The 25,456-nt window shown below is 47.4% G+C and overlaps 1 protein-coding gene across 1 annotated transcript; it reads right to left on the bottom strand.

The window, feature by feature from the left end:
• Positions 1 to 15,926: 15,926 nt before the first annotated feature.
• DUSP6 (dual specificity phosphatase 6) lies at positions 15,927 to 20,521 on the bottom strand. The gene is made up of 3 exons (XM_041738925.1): positions 19,580 to 20,521; positions 18,550 to 18,987; positions 15,927 to 17,484 (listed from the first exon to the last, which is right to left on the bottom strand). The coding sequence occupies exons 1-3, from the start codon at positions 19,977 to 19,979 to the stop codon at positions 17,177 to 17,179; spliced, it is 1,146 nt and encodes a 381-aa protein (XP_041594859.1). The 5' UTR covers positions 19,980 to 20,521; the 3' UTR covers positions 15,927 to 17,176.
• Positions 20,522 to 25,456: the final 4,935 nt, after the last annotated feature.

The raw sequence follows: 25,456 nt of genomic DNA, 5'->3' as shown, positions 1-25,456 counted from the left end.
AAGATTCTCAACCCATCTCAAAGCCTAGTTTTCAACTATTCTATATGAAAAGACACTAAAACACAAGGATGAAGTGACACAGTTGAACCAACATTTATAATAGAATATGAGGCACTATATAACAGAGATAAAGACAAATTGCTATGGGAGCATGTTAAAATCTACTGAAGGAATGCAGAAAGCTTCCCGAAGCAGGTGGCATTTGAGCTGAGACTTGAAGGAAGAGGAAAAGTTTGCCAAGAAAGCTGGCAAACACATCAAGACATTTCAGCTGCACAATAGCCCTGGAAGGTGGCCATTCTGGCTCTTTCATGGATCAGAAGACGGAGGTCAAGATCACGGAAAGGACTTGCTCAGACTCAGTCACTATGGTACATGCCAGGTTCTGTGCCAAGCACCTCACAGGCATTGGTCTTATGACAACCCCAGAAACCCCCTCCCCCCTCCCTGCCCCCAATAACACTATTACCGCTGGGTCTTGCCTAGGGTTTGGCAACATCCTGTTCCTTAGTAGTGAAGCTGGGCTACACTCCCAGCTCAGCCAGACTCCCAAGATCAACAGTAGGTTCTGTAAAAATTTTCTGATTTATGAGTCCAAAGTCTTGGATTCTAAGGAGAAGAGTGACTTTGGGAGAGAAAGGGACAAAATTCTTTTTTTTTTTTTTTTTTTTTTTTTACAAAATTCTTTTATTTAGGTAGATGTCAAGAACCTTGACATCACAGCTGTACCTGAAATAAAATAATAAAATCCTAACAAATGCCGATCATCACTTCAAATTAAAGAATTGGTTCCAAAATGTTAAAAAGACAAAAACAAAAACAAAACCCCAAAACACTCTTGGCTTAAACCTCCCTTCTCCCCAGCACCTCCCTACAAGTTGATTTACTCACACTCCTTCAGCTAAGTCAGAACTGGCCCAACTCTAGTTTCCCTTAGAAGGCGTGACTTGAAGCTCCCTGAGCTTCCTCTGTCTTTTTGTGACCTTCTGATGACCTGGGAATCCACCCATCGCGGTTAGGCCTCCCCAGGCCTCAAATCTACACATCAGTGGGATTTATTTTTCCTTTTGTTTTAATGGTTCCTCAGAACCATACTCATTTAGCAACCCCACCCACTTCCTTTCTTCTTTCTCTGACCTTCGGAGGTTATAACGCACCTCTCCTCCAGAGCCAGCAGACTCTTGGAGGCCCATGGTGATTGATTGATTGATTGATTGATTCACAGTTCTTCTGTTTTGTTTGGTTGGTTGGGTTGTTTTGTTTTGTTTTGTCCTCCTCATGTGGGGTGAAAAACCAAACTGTGTTTTCCTTTTTACTATCTTACGACTTTGGGTGTCAGCTAGTAATCCTTTGACTTCTCTTCCTATATGAGTCTTTGTTTCTTAGTATAATTATAGGCCTCTCTACACCAATCGGGGATTAAATCGGACTGTGCTTAGGTTGAAGAAATCACCTCGGAAGGTCAGAACCAATACAAGCATCATGTTACTTCATTAACATTACGAGGGCCCAACCTCTGAAGAGAAAATATTTTAAAAAGAAAAGATTTGGTTGGGGGGGGCGGGGGTGACACCTCACTGGCTCAGTCAGTAGAGCATGTGTCTCTTGATCTCAGGGTTGTAAATTCGAGTCCCACATCGGGTGTAGAGATTACTTAAATAAAATCTTTAAAAATATGTATCTTTTTTGAAAAGAAAGAAAGAAAAGGAAAAAGAATTGGAAGATGTTTGACTCACGTGGGCACAAGGATGCAGCCTTCCGATCCACCCTCCCAGGGGTAAGGAAAAAGCCGTTGGTGAGCAGAAGAACCAGCAGCAGCAAAACTCTGTGAGTCTGAAAGACAACCATGCAGAAGGCCAGGTGTATTTGGCACAAGAGAAGTACACTGCACAGAAAGTTTTGTTGTTGTGTAAAAAATTCTACAGATTTAAGAAACTATAAAGAATGTGCATAACAGATTCTATGACGAGCAGTCAAAAACCTGACAACTCCCAGTGGTCTGTAGAGTAAAGAACCTCCCACAGGGGAGCATCCATTTCTATAGATTTGGGTTTCTGCTCTGAAATGATAGAACCTTCTGTCTGGGGGGCCTTTCAAGCACCCTTCGCAGAAGATAGAGAAAGCGCATTGAGCCCCATCTCCTGCATTCCTTAAAGAGCATGCCATGCAGGGCTGCACGTTAGTATCTGTGAACCAGGAAACGTTTAGTAAACAGAATTTGCCCTCCATTTATTCCGAGTTTACTTTAAGAAGCCACTTATCTCCTTTAGAAGGACTTCCCTTGCCAATCACCTTTTGGAAAAAGCCTGGGAGAGACACTCCCTGAGGACGTGCAGAATCCTAGCTCAGTGGATTGTTTGGCAGAAATAAACAACGAAACCATCGACATCTTAGGATCTTCCCTTTTCCTTCCACAGTCGATCATCCTTTTTAGAGCCACTGGGACACGTACGCAGGTGTACACGCATGAACATGCAATGCAGAAGCTCACAGGTGCACACGCGCCAGTGCACACACACAGTGCAACGTCTTCTCTGATGGGTTCTTGGAAACATGACCATCGTTTCTTCTCTAATGATGGCTTTTGCTAAAACACCTAAAACGAATAATACTTTGGGGGGCAGAAAGGCCCCTAAGAGTCCCATTGTTCAACAGTTCATCTTGCAAATGATAAAGCCGAGGCCCAGATAAGCTAAATTTCCTCCAAAGAATTGACATTCCCTGAGAAATTTTGTGATAAGATTAGCGTGTTTCCTTCTCTGATCTCTCACAGTGGGAAGATCAAAGACTGAGGTGAGATCAGCCCAGGTTCAAATCCTGGCTTTACCATTCACTGCCTTAGTGATCCTAGGTACATTAATTTGTCTAAACCTCCACCTCCATACAAAATGGAGATGATAACAGTTGGAGGAATCCAGAATATACCACTGTGAAGAGGTTGGTTTGTTTTTTCCTGAACTCCTTTTATTTGCTTAAACACAGAGCCTCCCAAAAGAATTCAAATGTCATAAATGTCCTTGCCAGGAGGGTTCACGATCAGGAAAGACTGACTCCTATCACTGGAGAGAAGTCAGCACCAGGATAAGAAGTCACCTAAACAGACATTATCACAAAATTATCATGCCTCCCTTCCATTCTCCTAAGGGCCCATTTATTTTCCTAAAAGTCATTTGCTTTTCTAAAAGTCATTGCTTTTCACCCTCTCCCTCTCCCCTATTAAGATGGAATATAAGCCCTAAATTCTAACCACCTCCTTGAGACATACTTTTCTGTGAACTCCAGCAAACATAAGTGAGTAAGAGTCTGTCTTTTGTGGGGCACCTGGGTTACTCAGTTGGATAAGTGTCTACCTTGGGCTCAGGTCATGATCCAAGAGTTCTGGGATGGAACCCCCTTGGTGTCGAGCTCCCTGCTCAGTGGGGAAGCAGCTTCTCTCTCTCCCTATGCCTCTCCCTGGCCCCATTCGTGTTCATTCTCTCTGTCTCTCAAATAAATGAATAAAATCTTTAAAAAAGGGGGGAAAAACCCTACAGCTAAGAATTGGTCTTTTTTCTTGCCAATCTGTTTTTGGTCAGTTTAATCTGTAGATCTCTGATAATTAAACTGAAGAGATCAGAGAAAAAGTTTGCCGTCCCCAACAGAGTTCCTTATAATGAGGAAGGCATTCTAAGAGCATTTAGTGTATTAATTCATTTTTTTGTCCCCACCACCACAGTCTTATATTATTCGCACTGAAACAATGTGGGAGGGTAATCTCTATGTTACAAGAGGGTAGTGAAGATTACAGGAGATAATCCCCATATAGCATCCAGCCTCACACAGAGCCTCACACAAAGGAAGGGCTCACCAAATTCGATTGCATTGTTACTATGAGAAAAATGTGCTGCATCCATATGCTGTTGATGGACCTAGAGGGCTTCCTGTCTGTCATCAAGGGATTAGGGAAGAACAAGGAATCTACCTATAGGTTTATAGGTAATATTAACTATTTTGTGTTTCAATTAGCTATAGCTTGACAGTCAGTGTGGAGGGTTTGGAGCTCCCGAGGAAGGACAAGGACAAGAGAGTCAGCGGAGAAACATTTATTAGGATTATCCAGCACCACCCAATGGACTCCAACATCCCAGTGACTAAAAAGGTGTGGGTTTTGTTTTGTTTTGCTTGTTTTACCACAGAATAGGAATATTTGTCTCAACCCTGATGTAACCTCGATGAAGTAGGCCACAAACTCCCTAGACTCTGAATCCATGCTCGTCAGCAATCTTGCAATGAAGAATTCAGCTCTCCCCGTGCTCTCACCCTGGGAAGGGAGTGGCCCATGAGATGAGCAAAATCCACATCACTGTAGAGGGGTGGAAGGCAGATGTCGAGCACCTGGGCTTTTAAAGTAAACAGACCTATGAACAAAGACCAGCTTCTTCACAACTTACCTGGAGAACCTTTGGCAAGAAACTTCATTTAAACTCTGAATTTCTGTTTTCTGAACTCAAAGATGGGGATTTAATTTAATATCCCTGTAAGATCGATCTCATAGGATAGTTGGGCCAGCCTCATGGTAATAGCGTGATGCATATTTTCTGGTAAATTTATAAATTGGCTCTGTGATTTGTCAGCCACCGCCAGGAAGTCTTCCATGATTCCTTCCTCTGCCAAGCAAAAAGACTATTCCCAGGCCCCTCCAAATTCCTGCAGCACTTCTTCTCCAACTCTTTTGGGGAAATGGGTGACATGGCTTACTATGTGCCAAAGACAGCACTCAGCACTTTACAAGCATTTTTTTCATTTGATCCTGATGACATTGCAAGGTTAGAACTATTATTATCTCCATTTTTCCACAGATGAGAAGAGGCAAAATTTAGTGAGGTCAAGAAACTGGTCGGAGTGCCCGGGGGGCACAGTCAGTTAAGCACCCTACCCTTGGTTTCAGTTCAGATTGTGATCTCAGGGTCATGAGATCGAGCCCCGAGCTGGACTCTGTGTTCAGTGCAGAGTTAACTTGAGAGTCTCTCTCTCCCTCAGTTCTTCCCTCTGCTCTCTCTCTCTCTCTTTCAAAAAAAAATAAATAAAATCTTAAAAAAAAAAAGAAGACAACGACACCAGTCTATGATTGCATAGGTAACTAGTGATGAAGCCAGTATTTGTACCTGCAAGAGTTGAAATCCAGAGCCTATGTTATTAACTTTTATGCCTGCAGCCACTCAGTCACTCTATATCTTGTAATGATTCATATTCATTATTAGTTTCATTTCAAGACTGAAAGTTCTAGATTTGTATCAAATTCATCTTTCTACCACACTCAGAACATTCTGTGAACACAATAGGAATTGTGTTGTATTATTATTGAATAAATGAATGAATGAATGAATGAATTGTATACCATGATTGTAAACAATAATTGTATACCAGAGCCTGTTCAATCATAACTTATTTGGACTCAGTGCCTTACATCAATCGTCTCACACAACCCTCACACCAACTCCATGGGCTAAATGCGATTATTCCCATTGCTCAGCTGACAAAACCACAAGGCTCAGAGAGTAATGTCCAAGGTCCCATGGCTAAGTGACAGATATGGATTCTCATCTGGAAAGATCCAACGCATTGACTGAGCTTGTACCTGTCATATGACAGCTGAGAAACAGATCTGAATGGAGGTGGCCTCTTCAAATCACAGACATATACCATGGTCCACTCAAGCCAGTATTTCTCCTTTTAAAAAATTTGAACTGTGGAGATGCCTGGCTGGCTCTGTCAGTGGAACATGTGACCCTTGATCCCAGGGTCATGAGTTCAAACCCCACATCGGGTGTGGAGCTAACTTAAAAATAAATAAACAAACAAAATGTTTTACTTAATTGCTTTTGTCAAGGAGCTAGAAGAGGCTTAAAGATGTGAAATTTGGGGTACATATTAGTGGGAATTCCTAAATCTCCTTACCAGAAGGGTTTGGGAATAACAATTTCATTGCAATTATGGTGGAGAAGGAGGGAAGGGCAAGGACCTTTTTTTTTTTTTAATTGTCATAAAGGTATATTTTCATAGGAGGCTCACTATTCTTTAATCAGTTTCTAGTGTTATGTGTGGATTTCTGATGGCTATTATCAGGGCACATCAAAGAGATAATTGCTCTTGTGTTTGAGGATATATTTTAAAATGTGTATTCCATGAATCTGTATGTGGACCAGTCTTGCTCACCATTTTCAAAAGTGATATAAACATCAATCAAGTGAGGTCTCAAATTTATAAAAGACACCAAGATTTTTCTGGCAATTGTAACAGCAGCCTGACAAGAATAAACATCAGGAAGATCTCCCAGAGCTCTATGAGTGGGCAGAGAACATTTACGCTCAATGGAGGCGGTTCACGTAATGCCAACAGGAAAAGAGAACCCACCTTGTTCTTGGGAGACCAAGGCTTCTGAGTGCAGACGTGATCCAGGAAAAGGGTGATGGCATCATTGCAAACCATTCCCTGAAGAAGTCGGTCCAAAGTATTGTGGCAGTTACAAAAGCAAGCATCATCAGGAAGGATGTTAAAAACAAAATAGAAAGCGCAATCTTAGGAGTGCTCACACACACGCACACACATATACACACAGAGACACCAGAGTTCATCTGCACCAGAAGCACCGAGTAGAGCTCCAGTCATTAAACCTCAAAAAAATGTCATAATGAAACTGGAACATATCCAAAGAAGGTTACTCAAATGTATTAAGGTTTGTAAAGAAACTAGAGAAATTTTTAAAACATTTTAGCCTGAAAAGATAAAATCTGAGAGTTGGTAGGCCAAAGTCTATAAAATCACAGAGGCTGCTGATAGAGTGAACATAGATTGTGACACCGAATCCCAGCAAAGTAGACCTAGAAGCCCTGATGAAATTAAAATAAAGTATTTTTAGGGTAATTTATGTTTTCAAATGCTACTTTATAGAGCAGGTGATAAACAAGAAAAAAAAAAAACTCTAAGAGAGCCTGTATTAGTGAGCTCATAACAAGTTATGGTGCAGTTACAGCGAAACTATATGCTCAACCTTTTGATGTCCATGTTACAGAAGGCATCCAGCAAACTCCCTTTCACACTGTCCTTTGTAGACCCCAAGAGAGAAGATGCTAGATGAAATCAACTACTGATTTAATACAAATGGCACATCTATCTGGTAACTCCCAAACTGATCGATCAAAAGAATCACCCGTCGATCTCTGAAAACAAACAAAAAGAAAGCAAAACAAAAGCCAGATTCCCAGGTCTAATTCAGTAGACCTGGGACTTGGCAAGCCTCAGAGAAAAATATTTTCCATGAAAAACTCCAGAGTGTAATCTGATTGGCTGGATTCGCATCCTGTCTCATCCCTGAACCAATCACTGAGAGGGAAAATGAGACCCTCGTCTTGCCCTGGCCTGGGTCCTATATCCTCCAGTATGGTGAGAGTAGGGTTCTCCGCAGGAAAGAAAGTGGGTGACTAACATTCAGTCTCCCCTTCTTCCCAAGTATGGAACCTCAATTATATTAGGGGAAGTAGATGCCCAACTTAACATTGATATTCCTCAGCCTCTGTAACTATGGTCGTGTGGCTAATTCTGGCCACTGGGTACATAGAATAAGAATCTGGTATAGGATTTCCAGGAAGCTTCTTTAAGGGAACTGACTCTGCAAAGAAGTGCACTCTTTCTTTCCTCCTTCTTCCTTCCCACTGACTGGAATACAATGACTAGCTCGGAGCTACCGTCTTGTGCCTGTGGGAATCAAACCTAGAACAAGCTTGAGTTTCAAAGGATCCCATACAGTTGTCCTACCAGGCCAGGATTTCCCATCTCCTGACTGTGACAGAAGACAATAAACCCTCATTAGTTTTGATGGTTTTTAGTCTTTGTTCATTATTTCAGGCTTCTGAACCTAGTTCTCCCTGAAACTGTAGGATTTTGTGGCCAGATGTGTGATACTGCGATTAATAAGATATATTGGTCTCTGTCCCACTTCCTGACACAGGACTCCTGAAACCCTTGTAATTTTCTGGGTAATGAGGTGACCCCAGGTGGGCTCCTGGATGGCCGCTGGGTGAGGGCTGATCCTCAGAGAGAAAGAGTCATGATTAGAAGCTTGAAATGTTCAGCCCTACCTCCCATTTCTCTGATGAGAGAGAAGGGCTAGAAAAAGAAAAAAAGGGGGGGAGTTAATGATCAGTTGTGCCTGTGTGATGAAGCCTCCATAAAAACATCCCAATAGTTTAGGGTTCAGAGAGCTTTCAGGTAGGTGAACACATCCCTGCCGGAAGTAGGACACATCCCAGTTCCATGGTTACAGAAATTTCTGCACTGGGGACCACCCCCCCCCCAGAACTTGCCCTATTTCTTCATTTGGGTGTATCTTTTCTCATACCCTTTAATAACTGGTAAGCCTAAGTGTTTCCCTGAGTTCTGCAAGCTGCCCTAGCAAATTAATTAAACCCGAGGAGAGGGCTGTGGGTACCTCTGATTTGTAGCCCCATTGGACAGAAGTTGTGGGCAACCTGGGGACCTGCTACTTGCTCTTGACATCTGAGGTAGGGTGGCAACCGTCTTGGGGGACTGAGCGCCTAACCTGGGGGATGGGACACAATCTCCAGGTGGCTAGTGTTCAAACTGAATTAAATTGTAGAGAATTGCTTGATGTAAGAAAGACCTCCGCACATTTAGTGACTGGAAGTGTCAGCAGTGAAGTGTTCTGTGTGGGGAGTCAAGGAGACGCATAGAAGAAAGGTTCACAGGAAGGAAGGACCAGAGTTCTTCCAGTTGCTGATGTAACTGAGAGGCTAGGCCGACCCAAGCATTTCTACACTCTGCAAATTCTCTTTAAATTTCATCCCCCATATCCCTGAGCACTCTGAGCTCTAGACATTGAAAAATACTTTTGCCAGGCCTTCTAAGGAATGTGTCTTACTCTTCCAGAGGTAGGCACGATTCATCCCCTACAACTCTGGCATCCTTTCCACTTACCTGTGAAAAACCACCCTGTCTTCCAAACTTGGGTTAAGATGTAGTCTACCCCAAAACACTTCAACACCGGTGCCCCCCTTAAGTCTAAATCATGAAACGTAGCTATTCTTTCAACTCAGTCTCTCTGAATCTGTTTCCATGTGTATTGAATAGATTTAATCAAGTAGTTTACAAACATTTTTAGCCACAAGTCCCTTGATTCAAAAACCACAGGCCTCTACGTCATCCATGTAAGAATATGCAGGTTGGCCATGCATTTTTGTCATTGTCTCTCTGATTGGCACCTTTTAGCAGTTGTATATTGTACAACCTGCCCCCAAACGCACCTACATCCTTCCCCGAGGAAGAACAGAGGGGCAAAGTCTGAAAAGCATTGCACTGATATTTTCGGTGCATATAATCAAGAAAAGATGAGTCTTCAGAGACAAAGTGCTCCTTATATCAATACCAAACAAAAACAAAAACCCACAAATAACTCAGTTGAAAACACGGCAAGAGATTTGAATAGGCACTTTGTAAAATAAAATTTCCTTTGGTGAATCAATGCAAGACAATGACTCCCCCCTCATGAAGAATCAGATGATAAACATTAAAATCCTAATAAATACTCATTTCACATCCACCAGATAGGCACAAACTAAAGAGTCTGACAATACCAAGTGTTGACAAAAATATGGAACGATATGGAAATTCAAATACTGTTGGTGGTAACGCAAATTGGCACAACCACCTTGAAAACAATTTGCCATCATCTGAAATTGGGGGTCTACACAGTCTATATCTATTTTACTCCCTTGCATAACCCAAGGAAACGTGTGCATGTGCATCGAGGTAAATGCACACAAGTCTTCTTAGCAGTATTGTTCATAATGGTTAAAAATAGAAAAACCCCAAATGTCTATCAAAGTAGGATGGTCTGCTGCAACGGAATACGATGAAATACCACAGAGTACCATTTTCCTTAAGAATAATGAACTGTGTATTGCTGCACTCAATAATTTTGGTGAATCTATCTCGAACATGACATTGTCTCTGCCAAGATGAAAACATTTATATTCCTTTCGAAAACTGGTTTAGATTCTATTTAGGGGTCAATCTTAATGATTAATTTGATGGTATTGCTCTGTTGTGAATGTTAGAGATGGATGGAAAAAAGGGCTGCATTGGAAAAATAATTTCAGCTGTTGTTGACAACTATCGTGCTTTTAAGATGGGGTCGTGAGACTAATATGGGGCCTCACTAGTACTTCTCACGGTCTTACATTCAGTTTCCATGTGAGGTGAGGCAGACTGTGTTTTCCCAAAATGGCTGGAACAGTATTTCCCAACCCTTGTGTTCTTCCAGAATCCTGTCCCTCCTTCATCCCCTGTCTTTGAAGGGAGGCAGATCTTGGCATACAGCAGAAGAAACTTCTGAGCTTTGGTGCTAAAAGTCGGTACGGTTTCCACCTGACTCTCTCACTTGGGGTTTCACCTATGGAACTCAGACACCATGCTGTGAGAAAATTTGGGCCACATGGAGAAGACTCAGAGCCCCTGGCCCTAACCCCTGGCTGAGCTCCCAGCTCGGCCCACACCAACTTGCCAGCCATGGGAAAGGGCCGTCTGGGAAATGGACCCTCTGGCCCCCAGTCGAACTGTTCTAGATTATAAGACGCTGAACAGACATCAGCCTTCCCTGCACAGGTTTGTTCAATGCAAACTTTGGAAAACAAAGAAATCATTGTCATTGTCTGAAGCCACTACGTTTTGGGGTGGTTTGTGACGTAACAATAATAACCAGATCGTCAGGTGAAGGGGCAGCTGGCTGGCCCCGTCGGTTAGCTCCATGGTCCTGGGAGCTTCGGGCTCCCCAAATCCCCTTCTTTGCCTGCTCCTTTTCCTTCCTTCCTTCTCCTGTTAATGTTTGCTGTAGGAATTAAACTGGACCTGATGAAAAATGCTCAGAAAAAAATGTCAGAAATACTTAGGCTGTCTCTAAATGCAGGAAAGAGAGAATTCTAGCTTAGAAAAAGCAACTTGTTTCAGACTTGCTTGATGCTTCATAGGATGTTATCAAATCACGAAGTATATTTTCTCTTTCTTCCTTTGTGTGTCCAAGGGTTCGTTTTTGAAGATACAGTGGTCCACAACTTCTCACTAAGAGGCTCCAGAGACAATGTACATTCTCGAAAGGTGTTTTCCATGACAAAAGAGGGAGGTGGGAGGACCAGATTGCAGGCATGGGGGCTGTTGATTCTCTCCTGTATAAAACACCATGTCTAAAATGTTATTTTGACTATTGCAGCATGCAGGGACCTACAAGGACTTGCCCAATAGTCCCTTGGGGGTTCTGCTTTGATCTGGGGCACTAGCAGAAAGATTAAGTGACTACACTTAGAAGTATGACATTGCCAGGGTGCCTGAGATGGCCCAGCCAGTTCAGTGTCGGACTCTTGATTTCAGCTCAGGTCATGATCAAGGGTCATGAGATCAAGCCCTGCATGGGCTTCGTCCTGGGCATGAAGTCTGCTTGGGATTCTCTTTCTCTCTTCCTCTCCCTCTGCCCTCCTCCACCCAGCCTCCCTCTAAAAAAAAAAAAACAAAGGAAAAGAAAGGGAAGGGAAGGGAAGGGAAGGGATGGGAAGGGAGGGGAAGGGAAGGGAAAGAAGAAGAGAAGAGAAAAGAAGAGAAGAGAAGAGAAGAGAAGAGAAGAAGAGAAGAGAAGAGAAGAGAAGAGAAGAGAAGAGAAGAGAAGAGAAGAGAAGAGAAAAGAAAAAAGAAAGGAAAGGAAAGGAAAGGAAAGGAAAGGAAAGGAAAGGAAAGAAAGGAAAGGAAAGGAAAGGAAAGAAAGGAAAGGAAAGAGGAAAGGAAAGGAAAGGAAAGGAAAGGAAAGGAAAGGAAAGGAAAGGAAAGGAAAGGAAAGAAAAAAGAAAAAAATGAGGTTGCCTTCAGCCTTCAAGGGCTTGGTAAGTCTTCCATTGCCTTTTATTTTTCACCTTGTTCCGTCGAATCAGTGCAACACAGATCAAGGCCTGGATAAATATTTGTGAATTGTTTGAACTTTGTTCTGTGCCCCTAAATGCTTAGGAAATCACTTTTGGACTTTAAAGGAGTTTGAAGATCCCCTCCCCAGAACCAGGCTGATTCAGGGCCAATTGCGGTGAGAACACAAGAAGTGTAAGGGTATTTGAAAGTCTGCAGGATCTTTTGGGAAATGATTATTACTGTGTGAGTGGCTACAAATAAACTTATACCCAAAGTAATTCTTTTGGAGCATTTTGATCCAAAGAATGATTTTTTGACGTTGAGTGTTCAAGAATACTTAACAGCCAGCTACCAAATAATCTGCCCTTGCTGGGTTTCACATCTCCACTAATTTCTAATTTGCCTCTCATACCCCACAGACCTCGCCATATGTTCTCTCTCCCTCTCCTTCCCCATCTCTTCTGTCTCTTTGCCCCTCTCCCTGTCCCTCTCTCCCTGTCCGTCTCTCTCCCCTTCTCTTCCTCTCTCTCCCTCTCACCTCTCTCCTCCTCTCTTTTTCCTTCTCCTTCTCTGTCTCTCCTTCTCCCTCTCCATCTCCATCTCTGTCTCTCTCTCTCTCTGTCTCTGTCTCTGTGTCTCTTTCTCCCAGCCCCACACCAGCATTCCTCTGGGAGGGACCAGAGTGAGGAAGTGAATTTCTCTGGGGTCAGTCCCCCGTGTAATCCTGAAAGGGGTATGTGGGCAGGGGTCCGGGGCAGCTGGGCGGCATGCTAGCCACCTAGAGATCCCCAGGAACATCAGTCTTATAATGTATGTGCTTATGGGCCCCAAGGTGGGGCGAGTCCTCCATGGAGAGAGAAGATAGAAGCTTCCAGGCAGACACGGCATCTCTCTGGTGACACATCCTCGGGGGCCCTGTGGCAATCTCATGATTATACTGTTGAATTTGGGTTTGATTGGGCGAGTCACTTTGATCTCTGCTTCCTCTACTTCCTCAGCCATAAAATGGGTCCACCGCTTCCTAGGTCGACATCAGGGGTCCCTGTAAAGATGAGCAAAGACTGATGTTCACAACCAGGAGAGCGAAAGCTCCAAAGCTCGGTCCTACTGCTTCCCGTTAGTTGACTTGAGGCGCTGGGGGTCTCTCTCCCTCTCAGTTTCCTCTCTGAAAACTAAAGATAATGATAGAAAGCATCCCTCAGGGCTGTTCTGAGGATGAAAGGAGATGATAATGTGCATGAAGTAGAGTATCCGATACCTTTGCTTGCTTTGCCTGCCTGTAGCCCACTTGATGGTCTAACATGTGTCACCAGTCTGTGACCAGAAGGCCGGAATCCTGAGAGAAACCTAGCCCGAAAGGGGAAGGCTCTCGTTTTACAGACAAGAAAGGGGAAACCAGTGAGGCTGGCTGACCGGCCCAGGGCTGGCCGGTGCACGAGGGAGAAAGCAAGAGTTAAGGGCTCAGGTCTCCTAATTGTTGGGTCGGGGCCACTCTCCAATTTTCCCTCCTTCGAAGGCTGATCTCTCTAGCCCCAGATGGCCCTTTCTCGGTCTTTAACCCCAAGGCTGCTTCATACCATGAACCAGCACAGTCCCCGGGGCTCCTACATTGAGCGCATGAAGCCTGAAGATGCCCTCCTCTTGGGAGAGGCCTCCCCAGCACCCCGCAGAAGGCCAGGAAGGAGGGAAAGGCTCGCTCCTGAGGAAGGGACCCCGGGGAAGCCTCCCACGGGCCAGCAGGTGAGGGGGGGAGGCGGGAGAGAGCTGCCCAGGCGGCCTAGGGTTGCCCTAGTAACCGTGTGGGCCCCATTCAGGAACTGATCCCAACTCCTAGACGCAAAAGGGTCGCCTTCCCCAGCCACGGGGATGGAGGGAAGGCCGGGAGGAAGGTGGGGGCCCATGCTGCCAGTTCCAACCTTCCACCTTCTGTGGAAGAAAAAAGAAAGAAAGAGAATAGCTCTTTGAATCTTCTGGCCTGAGTGAACCGTAAAAACCACCCATTTAATATGAAGCCTTTTGTGGCACCAGAGGGAAGCAGGCCCCCCTCTGTTACCAGCCCTATGAAACAATATGCCAGAAGGGGTGGGGGCGTGGGGGGACAAATCCCAAACCCTGCCACTTTCTGGGGGCTCTAAACTCTTCTTGCTCCTGCTCCTTTATTCAGGCTGATGACAAAGACCATTTGCTACCAATTTATTGGAAACTTTTTTTTTTTCACAGCTTGAGCTGCTTAAATGCGGGGCGCTCCTTCTCCCCAAATCGCTGTCAGACACTTGCTGAATGGGCCAGGCTCAATTATGCTCCCTCCACAGGTTCAGCTCACACTGTGACCCTGCATGGCTTCCTGCTATTCATATGTGTTACTTCCCCTTTGTGGTAATGGCTTGTGGCACTTGGCCAGAAAACATTATTAATTTCAGAAGTGGACTGACAAACAACAAACCCACAGTGAAGCGAGAGGAAGTGCTGGGGAGGCCAGCTGTCGGCTGGAGCGGAGCAGTAGGAACCCAACGTATGCAGGTTCCAGGAGGAAAGGAGATGATAATCCACAAAGAGGAAATGCACTAAAATTATCCACAGCCCATCGTAAAGAAAAAAGAGAGAGAGAAAAAAGAAAGAAAGAGAAAAGAAATCAGAGAAAAGAAAGGGGGGGGGGGGGAAGCACGCAGCTACTTGAGCTGCAGCTGGACAGGAAATTGCTAACGCTGCTTGCAAATCCCTACTTTGAACAGGCAGTTTAGGGAATGCCAGGAGCGGAAACCGTTCAGAACTGGATTAACACGAGCCAAGTTGAACTGCAACCCACTTCTCCTTTCTAAGCTCTGGCTGACTTGGGGCACCCAAATGGGAACGACTGAGCTGGTATTTTTCTGCACTGTTTGTTTGCTTTTTATACATGCTTAGTTGCTAAAAGTCAGTCTGGACAGTTTGATAGGATTGCCGTGAAACCATCAGAGCCACTTGCCTCCTATAAGGTAGATCAAGTGGGATGGACCAAACCATCCCACTAGGATCTTCCCCTGGGCCCTGTGGGTGAAAGGCTCACCTTTCTCCTCGATGCAGGTAAAGGGACTAAGTTCATTCGAAAAGAGCCCGAAATGTAGGTATGTTCTAATTCTTTTGATTTCAGACGCCTGCCCTTTATTTTGGTTTGTGTATTTCTACACTTGGGACCAGGAGAGTGGATGTCCCAGGGAAAGTGACAGGATATTAAGCCTTTACCTTGAAAGGAACTGTTCAAAATAACCTCAACCTAAGGTTCAATAGTGGTTTCTGGCCCACATTCTAAACCAGTGAATCACAAAGCACATTAGAACAGGACTGGCAAAGCTTGATCCCAAGTGCCAATGTCAAGTTTTAAGGCCCACATCCAGGCTCAGCGAGAAGCTTAGCTATACCTTGCCACGTATATGAGAAAGCCAAGGGGAGTCCTCACTCCTGGTCCATTTGTTATTCTGACACTAGGATCATTTGCAGGTGGAATTGCCATAGGAACAAACCAGAAAGAGAATTATCCGTTTTCTCCCTGGTGTGTGTATTACTGAGTAGAAGACCCTGACAGAGAAGCAGAGAGGTTAACACCATTCTTCTTCTTCCACGGGTACCCTCCCTCCCCCCCTTTATGACAAGTCCTGAATATCCAAACCTTATTTTCTCAACAAGGTATGCTCTTTGGCTTCATTTTTCATCAAGAGCATTACTATTTTCTTAAACAAGCCAGAACTGTATCCCTAAAGTATTATCGGGACACATAATACAGTCAGTTCACTCTCTGATGCCATCTTTGTTTGAAGCAAAAAACTAATTTCATGAACTACACCTGAAAAACATTCCTGGGGTTGCTAAAACCCTGGGAACTCTGTGCCGCTGTTCCTACAGTACTTTCCAAGCCACTAGCACTCCTCCACTAAAAAAAAAAAATTCCTCCGCAGTATCATTTCACATGTAGGTACAATTATGGAGAGATTTTAAAAAAGAAAAATACATTCGATAGCCAAAATAGTTATTTATTAATAATTTAAGGTTTTACATTCTTATAATAAATTTCAGCTCAAAACTTTACACCATGAACATAATGGAGCGACCTAACTCTCCCTTTCACAATCATATGCACTTCACCTATCAGACAGGGACCCATGCTCACACACACACTTCCAGTTTTATACAAATTTTTTTTTTAAAAAGGAAAGAAACCAACCCAAAGTATTGCATTTGAGGTGACACTCCCTGAAGAATTTTTGTACAGAGGTAATATACTGTTTAGCACAGCTGAAGTTAAAAAGAAAAAAAAAAGTGAGCCCATGATTTTGGTGTCTTTCCAAGATATCCCCTTTGAGACAACACAAGCCAAAATATTTACAAAGGTAAGGCATAGTCAAACTACAGTAAGAGGAAAAAAAAAAATCACAAGGAAGATATATGAAAGAGATTAAAGGCTGCACCATACCAAGGTCTCAGTGATAACAGTGTCCATGAAAACGTCATTCAGAGTTGGTGAAGTCGAGCATGCTGCAAATATATCCTTTGGATTAGAAAAGAGCAAACATTTCTATTTTTTTTGTTGTTGTTTTCAGAAGTGGCGTACTGCTCTTTCTCCCTTTGGATGATTTCTTTTAAACCCATCAAAGAAAAAACAAACACGGTTCAAACAAACACTGTCAAGTGACTTAAGATCAAATATTTACAATGATCAAATGGAGTATCAGATTTATTTTACTTATTATTATTTATTTTTGTTTTTTATTTTTTTTGTTGTTTTTGTTTTTTTTTTTGCAAACTGATACTACAAATACAGAGCTGAAACCTCTCTTTGGCTCCTCTATATGCAAAATTGAATCAGTCTTCACTGAAGACAATATATAGTCAGTTCCAGATGCAAAAGGAAAACAGTCACACAAGGCCCTAGAGAACACACGCTCCTACCCCTACCATTTGGTCCTACCCTATATACCTGGAAAAACGCTCAAATTCCAGTCCCTGCATGGGTAGGCTGTACACATAGGTATGGAGCAAACCTACGGCCTGGATCTACACAGCATGTTCTGTTCTTCCAACAAGAGTGGAGCAAATCTCTGCCTTTGTAATAACCAATTCCACATTTGGGAACCTTGTCTAATACAGACAACTGGAGTCATTTTGACCCCTGGGGCCACATACAAAGAAAGCAGCCCAGCTGATGCTGCCAAGAGAAACGGCTAAAGGAACGGACATATCCCACCGAGGGGCGTGGGGCCTTTCACGTGGACTGCAGGGAGTCCACTTGGTAGACATTCTGGTTGGAGGGGGTGGTGAAATAGAGCTGCTGCGCGGGGACCCGATTGTCACAGGGGCTGCTGAGTCCAAGCGTCCTCTCGAAGTCCAGCAGCTGGCCCATGAAGTTGAAATTGGGGGAGATGTTGGATTTCTTCATCTTGACAATGTCGTAAGCATCGTTCATTGACAGATTGAGCTTCTGCATAAGATAAGCCACAGTGACAGTGACCGAGCGGCTGATGCCAGCCAAGCAATGCACCAAGACACCACAGTTTTTGCCCCGGGCTTCATCTGTAAACACAAAAAGGAAAGCAAAGGTTTCAGTAGACCAAAAATCACTCTTTGTGAATGATCAGCCTAAGAACCGAATTTAGGAGGAAAAAAAAGGAAAGAAAGAAAGACGAAAGAATCGTGTGTGGCAGTTGAGCCCCGCAGGCAGCAGCAAATGTATCATTGCGATAAAACATGTACACTGGGCACAATTACATATTTCAGATATTTTCGGAAAAGGGAGCTTTTGTATTAAGTTTCTGCCAACAAAAAAATCCTTAATGTGTGCATTCTTTGCCTCAGCATGTGAATACCAGAAACCCTGCAATATGGTCTTGAATGCCTTTTATACAGACAAGCAGACTGCAAGGGTCTATTAAATTATTCTCCAACTGTTGTGCAGCTAACAATGGAGGTATTCAGGCATTTTAAAAGAGAGAGGGAAGTCACAGGGGACAGCCCATTAGGAGGAACAGGATGTCGACATGGCCTGAAAATGAGTTCCTTTGTAATAGGAAATGCATTACAATGCCTGGAGATTCGCTTCTCCAGGCTTCCAGCCCACAGTCCTTCCTGCTGGGCTCAGGTTACCACTGTCTCACTGTTAACCGGTATCACAGTAACATTCAACTGGATTACAACATCCAGTATTCAGAGGGGTTTCCAACAACTAGCCCGCTATCCTACAGTAACTCCCGGGGCTTTTAAAATCATAAAGCGATGCTAAAATGCCTGTCCGTAGGGAGTCCTCTCATCTCTCATCTAGCCTTCCCCAAGTCCAAAGACTGCGAGAAAATGCTCTTGCCTGATTATGCACAGGCTGCTTTCAAATGAGTGAATGCAAAGACTGGAGGAACACCGTTTCGAATACACCTGTGGTTTGCAGCCAAGTCGAAAGGCACTTTTTGTCCTCTTGGCGAGAAGACAAACCAGAATTAAGAACCCACCCCCACCCCCGTAACATTAGAGACCTGCAGTCGGCCGGGTTTCTAGCCAGCGGCAAAAAAGATTAACAGCTTAGGTTCTATGAATGGCTGGGAATTTTGCATTTAAAAGTCTTGAGGAAGGACGGTTCATTAGTCTCACCTATGAAAGAAATGGCCTCGGGGAAAAACTGGGACAGGTTTTGACTCCAGTGATCCGAGATGGGGATCTGCTTGTATTTGAACTCTCCTGCGTTCTCAAAGAGATTCGGCAAATTGGGGGTGACGTTCAAGATGTATTTGATGCCGAACTCCTCCAACACGTCCAGGTTGGTGGAGTCCTTGGCACAGCCCAAGTAGAGGAAGGGCAAGATCTCCACGGGGAAAGAAGGCTGGCTGTTGGAGAGCGGGCTGCCATCCGAGTCCGTCGCGCTATTGGGGTCTCGGTCAAGGTCAGACTCAATATCCGAGGAGGAGTCGGAGCTGATCCGCAGGCCCCCGAGCCCCAGCACTGGCAACGGTGGCGAGCTGCTGCTACACGAGCCGTCCAGGTTGGTCTCGCAGTGCAGGGCGAACTCGGCTTGGAACTTACTGAAGCCACCTGCCAGGGCGAGAAGAGCAATCGTGTAACCTGAGATCCCGTAGTAGTTTTCACAGCTTGCGAGAGCCGAGAGCCGCAGCCGGGCGGGCGCAGGCCACCCCACAGCACCCTCCGAACCCCCCCCCCCCACCCCGAGCCAGCCGCAGGAGAGAGAGACACTTAAAAAAAAAATGTGCACCCTGGGGAGTGGAACGAACAGGCCCGCCTTCCCTGGAAAATCCGGAAATGCACAAAATGGCAACTTTTCTAAATTTTTTTTGAGGGGCGAGGGGGTGCAAATCTGCAGCCCAGCCCCCCCCCCACCTCCTTCCCCCTGCCCGTCCCGTCCCGTCCCCCTTGCCCAGGGGCCTCTGCCGTCTTGCAAATCGTAGTTCAAAATCGAACGGTAGGAAGCAGGCACAGGTGGAGGGGATTACGGGCAGGCAGGCAGGGGAACTCGTTAGAAAGAAACCACGCGTGTCCGCGGCCGGAAGCGGGTGGATCCTGCGCCAGGCTGCTCGTGGGCGCAGCGGGCCTCACTTGCACCCCACAACCCCGGGCCTCCCCCATCACCCCCGCCCCGCGCCCGGGGGCTCCCCCGGCGCCTGCCTACCTTCCAGGTAGAAGGCCCGGCAGCCCTCGTCCTTGAGCTTCTTGAGCAGCAACCCGAGCACGGACTCGCCGCCGGTGTTCTCGTTCCAGTCGCTGCTGCTCTCGTCGTAGAGCACGACCGTGTCGGTGCCGCAGCGCCGCGTGAAGCGGTCGCGGTCCTCGCCGCGCGTGAAGAGCGCGCGCACGGGCAGGTTGCCCTTCTGCAGGCGCCGCAGCATGATGCCCGGGATGGCCACGTTGATGGCCGACTCGATGTGCGACGACTCGTACAGCTCCTGCGGCCGGCAGTCCATCAGCAGCAGCCGCTCGTTGCCCAGCTCCAGCTGCTCGTTGAGCCACGCCACGGTCTTGCTGATCGCCATTTCCGACGCGAAGGGCACGGGTCTGAGCGTATCTATCATGGGGGTCGAGCTGCCGGGGAGGGCGGGTGCCTACCAGACGGCCCTCGGGGCAGGCATAGGCCGGGCGCGCTCGCGGAGCAGCGGGGCGCTACCCCCACCTGGCCCTCCCCGCACCCGGGGCAGCGGCCGGGAACGCGGGGCACGCGGGGCACGCGGGGCCGGCGGCTCCCTCCGCACCCAGCTGCAGCCGCTCGCTCTCGGGGTCAATGAATCTCTTTGAATGAAGCTGCCCAGACAGTTTTGTTCCTCCCCAGTGAATGAAATCCAATTAATTCGGACTCCCTGCTACTCAGAGGGGAGGGAAGGGAAGAAAAAAAAAAAAAAAGAAAAAGAAAGAAAGAAAGTCCAGCGGCTCCTAATCCCTCCCTTCAAGGCTGCACCTCAAATCCGCCCGGGCGTCTCTCTCCTCGAATTATTCAAACCTCGATTTGCTCACTCGCCCCTGGACTCAGCCCTCGCACACCCCCTGCGCGAGGCAGCTCCTCAATGGATACAAACAGCGAGCGTCTCAATGGATACATTCTCCCCGCCAGCCAATGAGCGCGCTGCGGAAGGGGCTGTTGCCGTGGGGACGGGCCGGCTGGAACAGGTTGTGTTGATGAATTGTTAATGAGTTTGTCATTCACAAAAACGGAAAGGAATTTCCGCTCCGGATAAGCCCCAGTGCAAACAAGCTGCAACAGCGGGCTCGGCGGGAGGAAGGAGAGAGAGGAGGAGGCGGCGGCGGAGGAGGAGCAGGGCACAGAAGCCGGGGCACTCCAGTTGTCTCATGTTTCCTTCTGTTGAGAGTTCACACTTCGCGTCGGAACTTTTGCGCACAAACGGTGCAATTAGCAGGCACAAAAGCCCTTGTTCGTGACGCCTGGGCTCGCAAGGCCAGCTTTAAGAAAACTTGTGCTTCCCCCCCCTCCCTCCTTTTTTCTTTTTTTAATTCCCTTTAAACTCATTTGGACCGGAGTTCGCCTGGACCCCCCTCCTCCCCCCCTCTCGGCGGTGTGTGGCATTTGTTTGCCCGTTTAAAAAGCCCAGCTCTGTTTGCTCTGATGTTCTTTTAGCCGAGGCTGTGTTGGGGCTGGTGAACTGCCTGGGCTTTAGTGACCGGTGAGGTGTTAAATGCTAATCCAACATCTTTTCGAAACAGACTAGGATTTTTGTCGACACTTTTTAAGGCAAGCAAACAAACAAATGCCTGGCTTGTCCAGATGATAGGGAGAAAGGGTTTTGTCTTAAATTGCATTTAAATTAACTTTATTTTGCTTTTAAACAGTGGAGCCTGCAGAAACAAACTGGTTGGCCAGTCCGATGTTTTTATTCCTCTCCAGTGGCCTGGGGCGCTATGAGCCGTCATTGTTCCGGGGATCCAAGCCCCCCCCCGCCCCCTCCCGCCGCCTTCCCGCGGTCACCCACCGCGCGCTGGGGAGCTGCGCTCGTTAATCATTTCTGGGCAGCAAGCTCGGCTTCCGACAGAGGAGCCGGGCTGGCGGGGCTGCCTGGGCTCGGTGCAGGTAGGGCGCGCGGGCCCCCCGCAAGGCCGGGGGGGGGCCGTGGGAGGGGAGCCTTCCGTCCCACCCGGGCGCTCCCCCACCCCCGCCCCGGGGCGCCCGGCACTTTGCGCAGCACCGGGCGCGCCTGCGCGTTGCGCTCCCGCCCAGCACCCCGCCCCCCCACCCCCACCCCGGGGTTCGCGGCACTGGGCGGCCCCGCGGAGGGGTCCGGGGTCCGGGGTCCGCTCACCGCCTGGGGTGGGCGAGGGGCGAGGCGGGGCGCCTGCCGAGACCTCCCCCCGGTCCCCCGGCTCGCAGGGAGGGCTGGGCGCCGCGGGGAGCAGCAGGTACCCGGGAAGCGCCGGGCGGGCCGGGCACCGGATGGAGGCGGGGCGGGCCGGGGCCGCGGCGGCGCGGTGGGGGGGCGCATTCCCGGCGCGCGGGGCCCTATTGTTAGAGAAAAGCGCCGGGCCGGCCCCTCCCGAGCGGAAAGCCACCTGCGTGCGGCGGGCGCGGCGTCCCTAACGCGGCCTCCCCTCCCTACCCCCCGGCGGAAGACGGGGCGCCCCGGTCCCGCCGCCGCCGCCCGGGAGGCGGGGAGCATCCTCCCCCGGCGCCCCTCCCCGCCCCCCCAGCGGGGCGAGCGCGGGGCACCCGAGGTCGCGGGGTCTCCCCCAGCCAGACGCCCCGCGCCCACGGGGCCTGCCTGCGGACGCCCCGGCTCCGATTTGCATTCTTAGTCACCCGCCTCTTCCCTGGTTTGGGGGAACGCAGGCTAAAAAAGGCGGCTGCGAGGCCCGGGCTGCCAATTTTGGAGCCGCGCTGCGCTGCGCTGCGAGCGGGCCGCCCCGGAGGAGCGTCTGTGACGACGGGGCGGGGGGGGGGGGGGCTGCCGCGCGCTCTCCCTTTTTTGGGCATCCCTTGGAACAAAACTCCCGTATTTTCACTGGATGTCTCTAGTTCCAACTGGAGGAGGCCTGCGCCGGAGTTGACGCCTCCCATCCGCCCCCACCTGTTACAGGCCTTCGCGCCCCGGGACGTTTGGGGCGCTGGGACCTGGGGGCGCGGCAGGGCGCCCAGCTGCGACCCGCGAACCACACGGGCCTCGGCCGGGGCCTCCAGCAGAAGAGACTGGGGAATCGCGGTTACTTCGCTGCTTAAAACGCGCCCTTCCCCGGGTGGCTCAGCGGTTGAGCGCCTGCCTTGGGCCCAGGGCGTGATCCCGGGGTGCTGGGATCCAGCCCCACATGGGGCTCCCCGCAGGGAGCCTGCTTCTCCCTCTGCCTGTGGTTCTGTCTCTGTCTCATGAATGAATAAATAAAACCTTTTTTTTTTCAAGTTCCCTCACCTGAACCTGGTGGTAGATTTGGGAGGATAATTGCAACGCTCCTCAAACCTGAAGGTGGATCTGAACCCTACGGCAACGGAATGTCGGTGCTTCTCAGCACATTTTATAAAATGGCATTCTGACCACCGGGTTCTAAGAAGGGCAGCATAAGGGGCCCCTGGAGTGGGGCGGCCAGGGTGAAATTGGGCCCCAGTCACTTCCTAGAATGTGGATGGACCCTTGGTTAAATCTGTTGTGAACTGCGTCTTCCACGTGGCATAATGAAGATAATAAAAATATTTGCTTTATAGGATCTCTGTGGTGGTTGAATGGGTGAAATGCCCTAGCATGATGTTGATGTGCTTTCAGCTATTGATGTTTTTATCGTTCTGGATTCCCAACCTGCAGTGTTCTGAGTCCATATCTAGATGCCCTTGGAGGGCCTGCCTAACAGCCCTCCCAGAACTCCCTAGTGTACAGAGAAGCCCTCTGAGGGACTGCCCTAGGTCGTTTAATCCGTCCCAATTCAGCTGTGGAGCAAAGTAGGTGCCGTTACAGACCAGGGTCCAAATCCTTTAACATGGTTAACACAATGTACCCAGCTCCCTAACTTCTCCCTAACTGATCCGCTTTTAAAACACCCTGTTTCCCCACCACACCAAATTGATAGAGTAGAAATGATATGTAAATTGGGCATTTACTGCTTGAAAGGCTGGGTCTTGATTTCAGTCTTTACTTGCATAATTTTGGTCAGTCTTCAGAAAACCCATGTAAATCATCCCCATTCACAAAGATTAAGGAATTTGTATGAAGTCATACAGTAACAAACAATGGGGTCAGGATTTGAGGCCAGACCCTGTACAGACCAGTAAGGTTGACCACATACACATCTCACAGCTTACCCTGGAGACTGCGAACTGAACAGTGCCATGCCAAAATTTGAAGGATTCGGTTCTACATTTTGAATTTTGACCAGTAGACTTTTCCAGCTTCACATACTCTCTGTCGCACCTTCCCCATAAATGTCAAAGATCAAAAGTTAGACTCCTAACCCCCACTCCTTTTACATTGGGTTTTCTCTGCATGCACTTCTTCATTAGTCAGCCATTCGCTAAATACTTCATATTTTTCTTCCTTGGAGTTTGTCTTAGACTCAAATCCTAACAACTGCCATTACTAATCGAGTATGTCGGCTCGGCACATGGGCCTGGGTTCCAACCTTAGCTCTGCCACTCACTAAGCTAAGGGGGAAATCACTTAGCTTCTCTGGGCCTTCATTCATTCATTCATTCATTCACTTATTTATTCTGGGCTCCCGGAAATCAGTAGGGAATAAAAGAGGCAATATTACCACCACCCTCAAAGCTTACTCTAGTGAAGACAGACAATAACCAGAATAATTATACAATATATTAGGAAGTAAAAGTACTGTAGGGAAAAACAAAGCAAAGAAGGGTGTTTAGCAGTATGTAAAATTAGGAAATATTATACCTTCATCACAGGACAAGGAGGATTAGAGACACACAAAAAGTGTAGGGCACAAAATGAGTATTCGAAAGATGATGTTTTTAAAACTCAACTGGCTCAGTTCTGCAGAAAGCTGACACCCTGTTGCTGGTGATCTTGCCTTGAACCTCATCATCCTGGCCCAGGTTCTTAGGAAAAAGAGCTCAGAAAAGTTCTAGCATCAGGAAGGACCACAGGCCTCCTGATTTCCGGAGCCCCCAGCTCCCTGCTGACGGTATCATTCATACCCAGAGAACTGTGTTTCCAGACCGGGGAGCAAAGCCGGTCATCTCTTACTCCTCATGAGTGCACAGAAGCGATGTTACACATCCTAACTTCTCTGTGTGTATGTATTTGTGCGCATGCACCAAGCACCCATGCTTGAATTCTTGCATCAGGTGGGTCCCCTTGGAAAGCTCCCTAAAAGTAAGTCTTTTGCTCACAAATATTAGGTCGCCTGCTGGAGAAGCATTCCAACTCTGCAGAAATTTTCCTGTGTTTGAGGACACTCGCGGTTTACTAGACCCAAAAGCGTTAGCATGCCCTTTAATCTTCTTGGCGTAATCTCTGTGAATACAATAACATCGATTAACACATCATGTGAAAATAGTTAAACGGTTTTCTGTTAGTAAGGAGAGAGCGTTTTGGAAGTTCTGACTCCAAATGTAGTCTTGTGACATATTCACTACTCACTTTTAGAAGTCCCAAGGAGCCTTCGCGACCTGACAGCCAGTGGCTTTCTGAGCAGCTAAATCTCACAACAGAATTTCACTGCGGTTGAGAAAAATGCTTGACATAGTCTGGCTTTAAGGGGCATATGGGGTTCACAAAACTCAAGCTGAGCTCTCCTGGCAGGTGCCTCAAAAAGACAGCAAGTTCTGTCTGAACAGCAGGAGATGTGGAACCCAAGAGGCCCAAAGGACTGACAAAAGGAAACACGTTCTGCACATTTTAGGCTGTATGTACGTAGGGAAAACCAAAGGGAGTTGCAAATATGAGCCCCAAGTGAAAATACCATGACTGCTGAGCTCGGTTTGCAGGCAAGCAGCTTGCCCCTGGGTGAGGCGCTGCAGGGTCGTAGGAAGCACAGGCTAAGGATTTTCCCAAACAGTGTGTGGGGTCGGGGGAGAGGCCGGCCAGGTGAGACAGCAACTAACAGG

Source organism: Vulpes lagopus, chromosome 23, assembly GCF_018345385.1.
Source record: "Vulpes lagopus strain Blue_001 chromosome 23, ASM1834538v1, whole genome shotgun sequence".
Taxonomy (NCBI): Eukaryota; Metazoa; Chordata; class Mammalia; order Carnivora; family Canidae; genus Vulpes; species Vulpes lagopus.
The sequence above is the reverse complement of the archived record's forward strand: the minus strand, read 5'-3'. Positions and strand labels throughout refer to the sequence as shown.

Excerpts from the sequence above, each read along its gene's own strand:
- DUSP6 (XM_041738925.1), bottom strand. The coding sequence starts at position 19,979 with ATGATAGATACGCTCAGACCCGTGCCCTTCGCGTCGGAAATGGCGATC. Across the intron at positions 18,988-19,579 it reads CCGGGCCTTCTACCTGGAAG|GTGGCTTCAGTAAGTTCCAA; the intron begins GTAGGCAGGCGC and ends TCGCCCTGGCAG. Across the intron at positions 17,485-18,549 it reads CGAGGCCATTTCTTTCATAG|ATGAAGCCCGGGGCAAAAAC; the intron begins GTGAGACTAATG and ends TTGTGTTTACAG.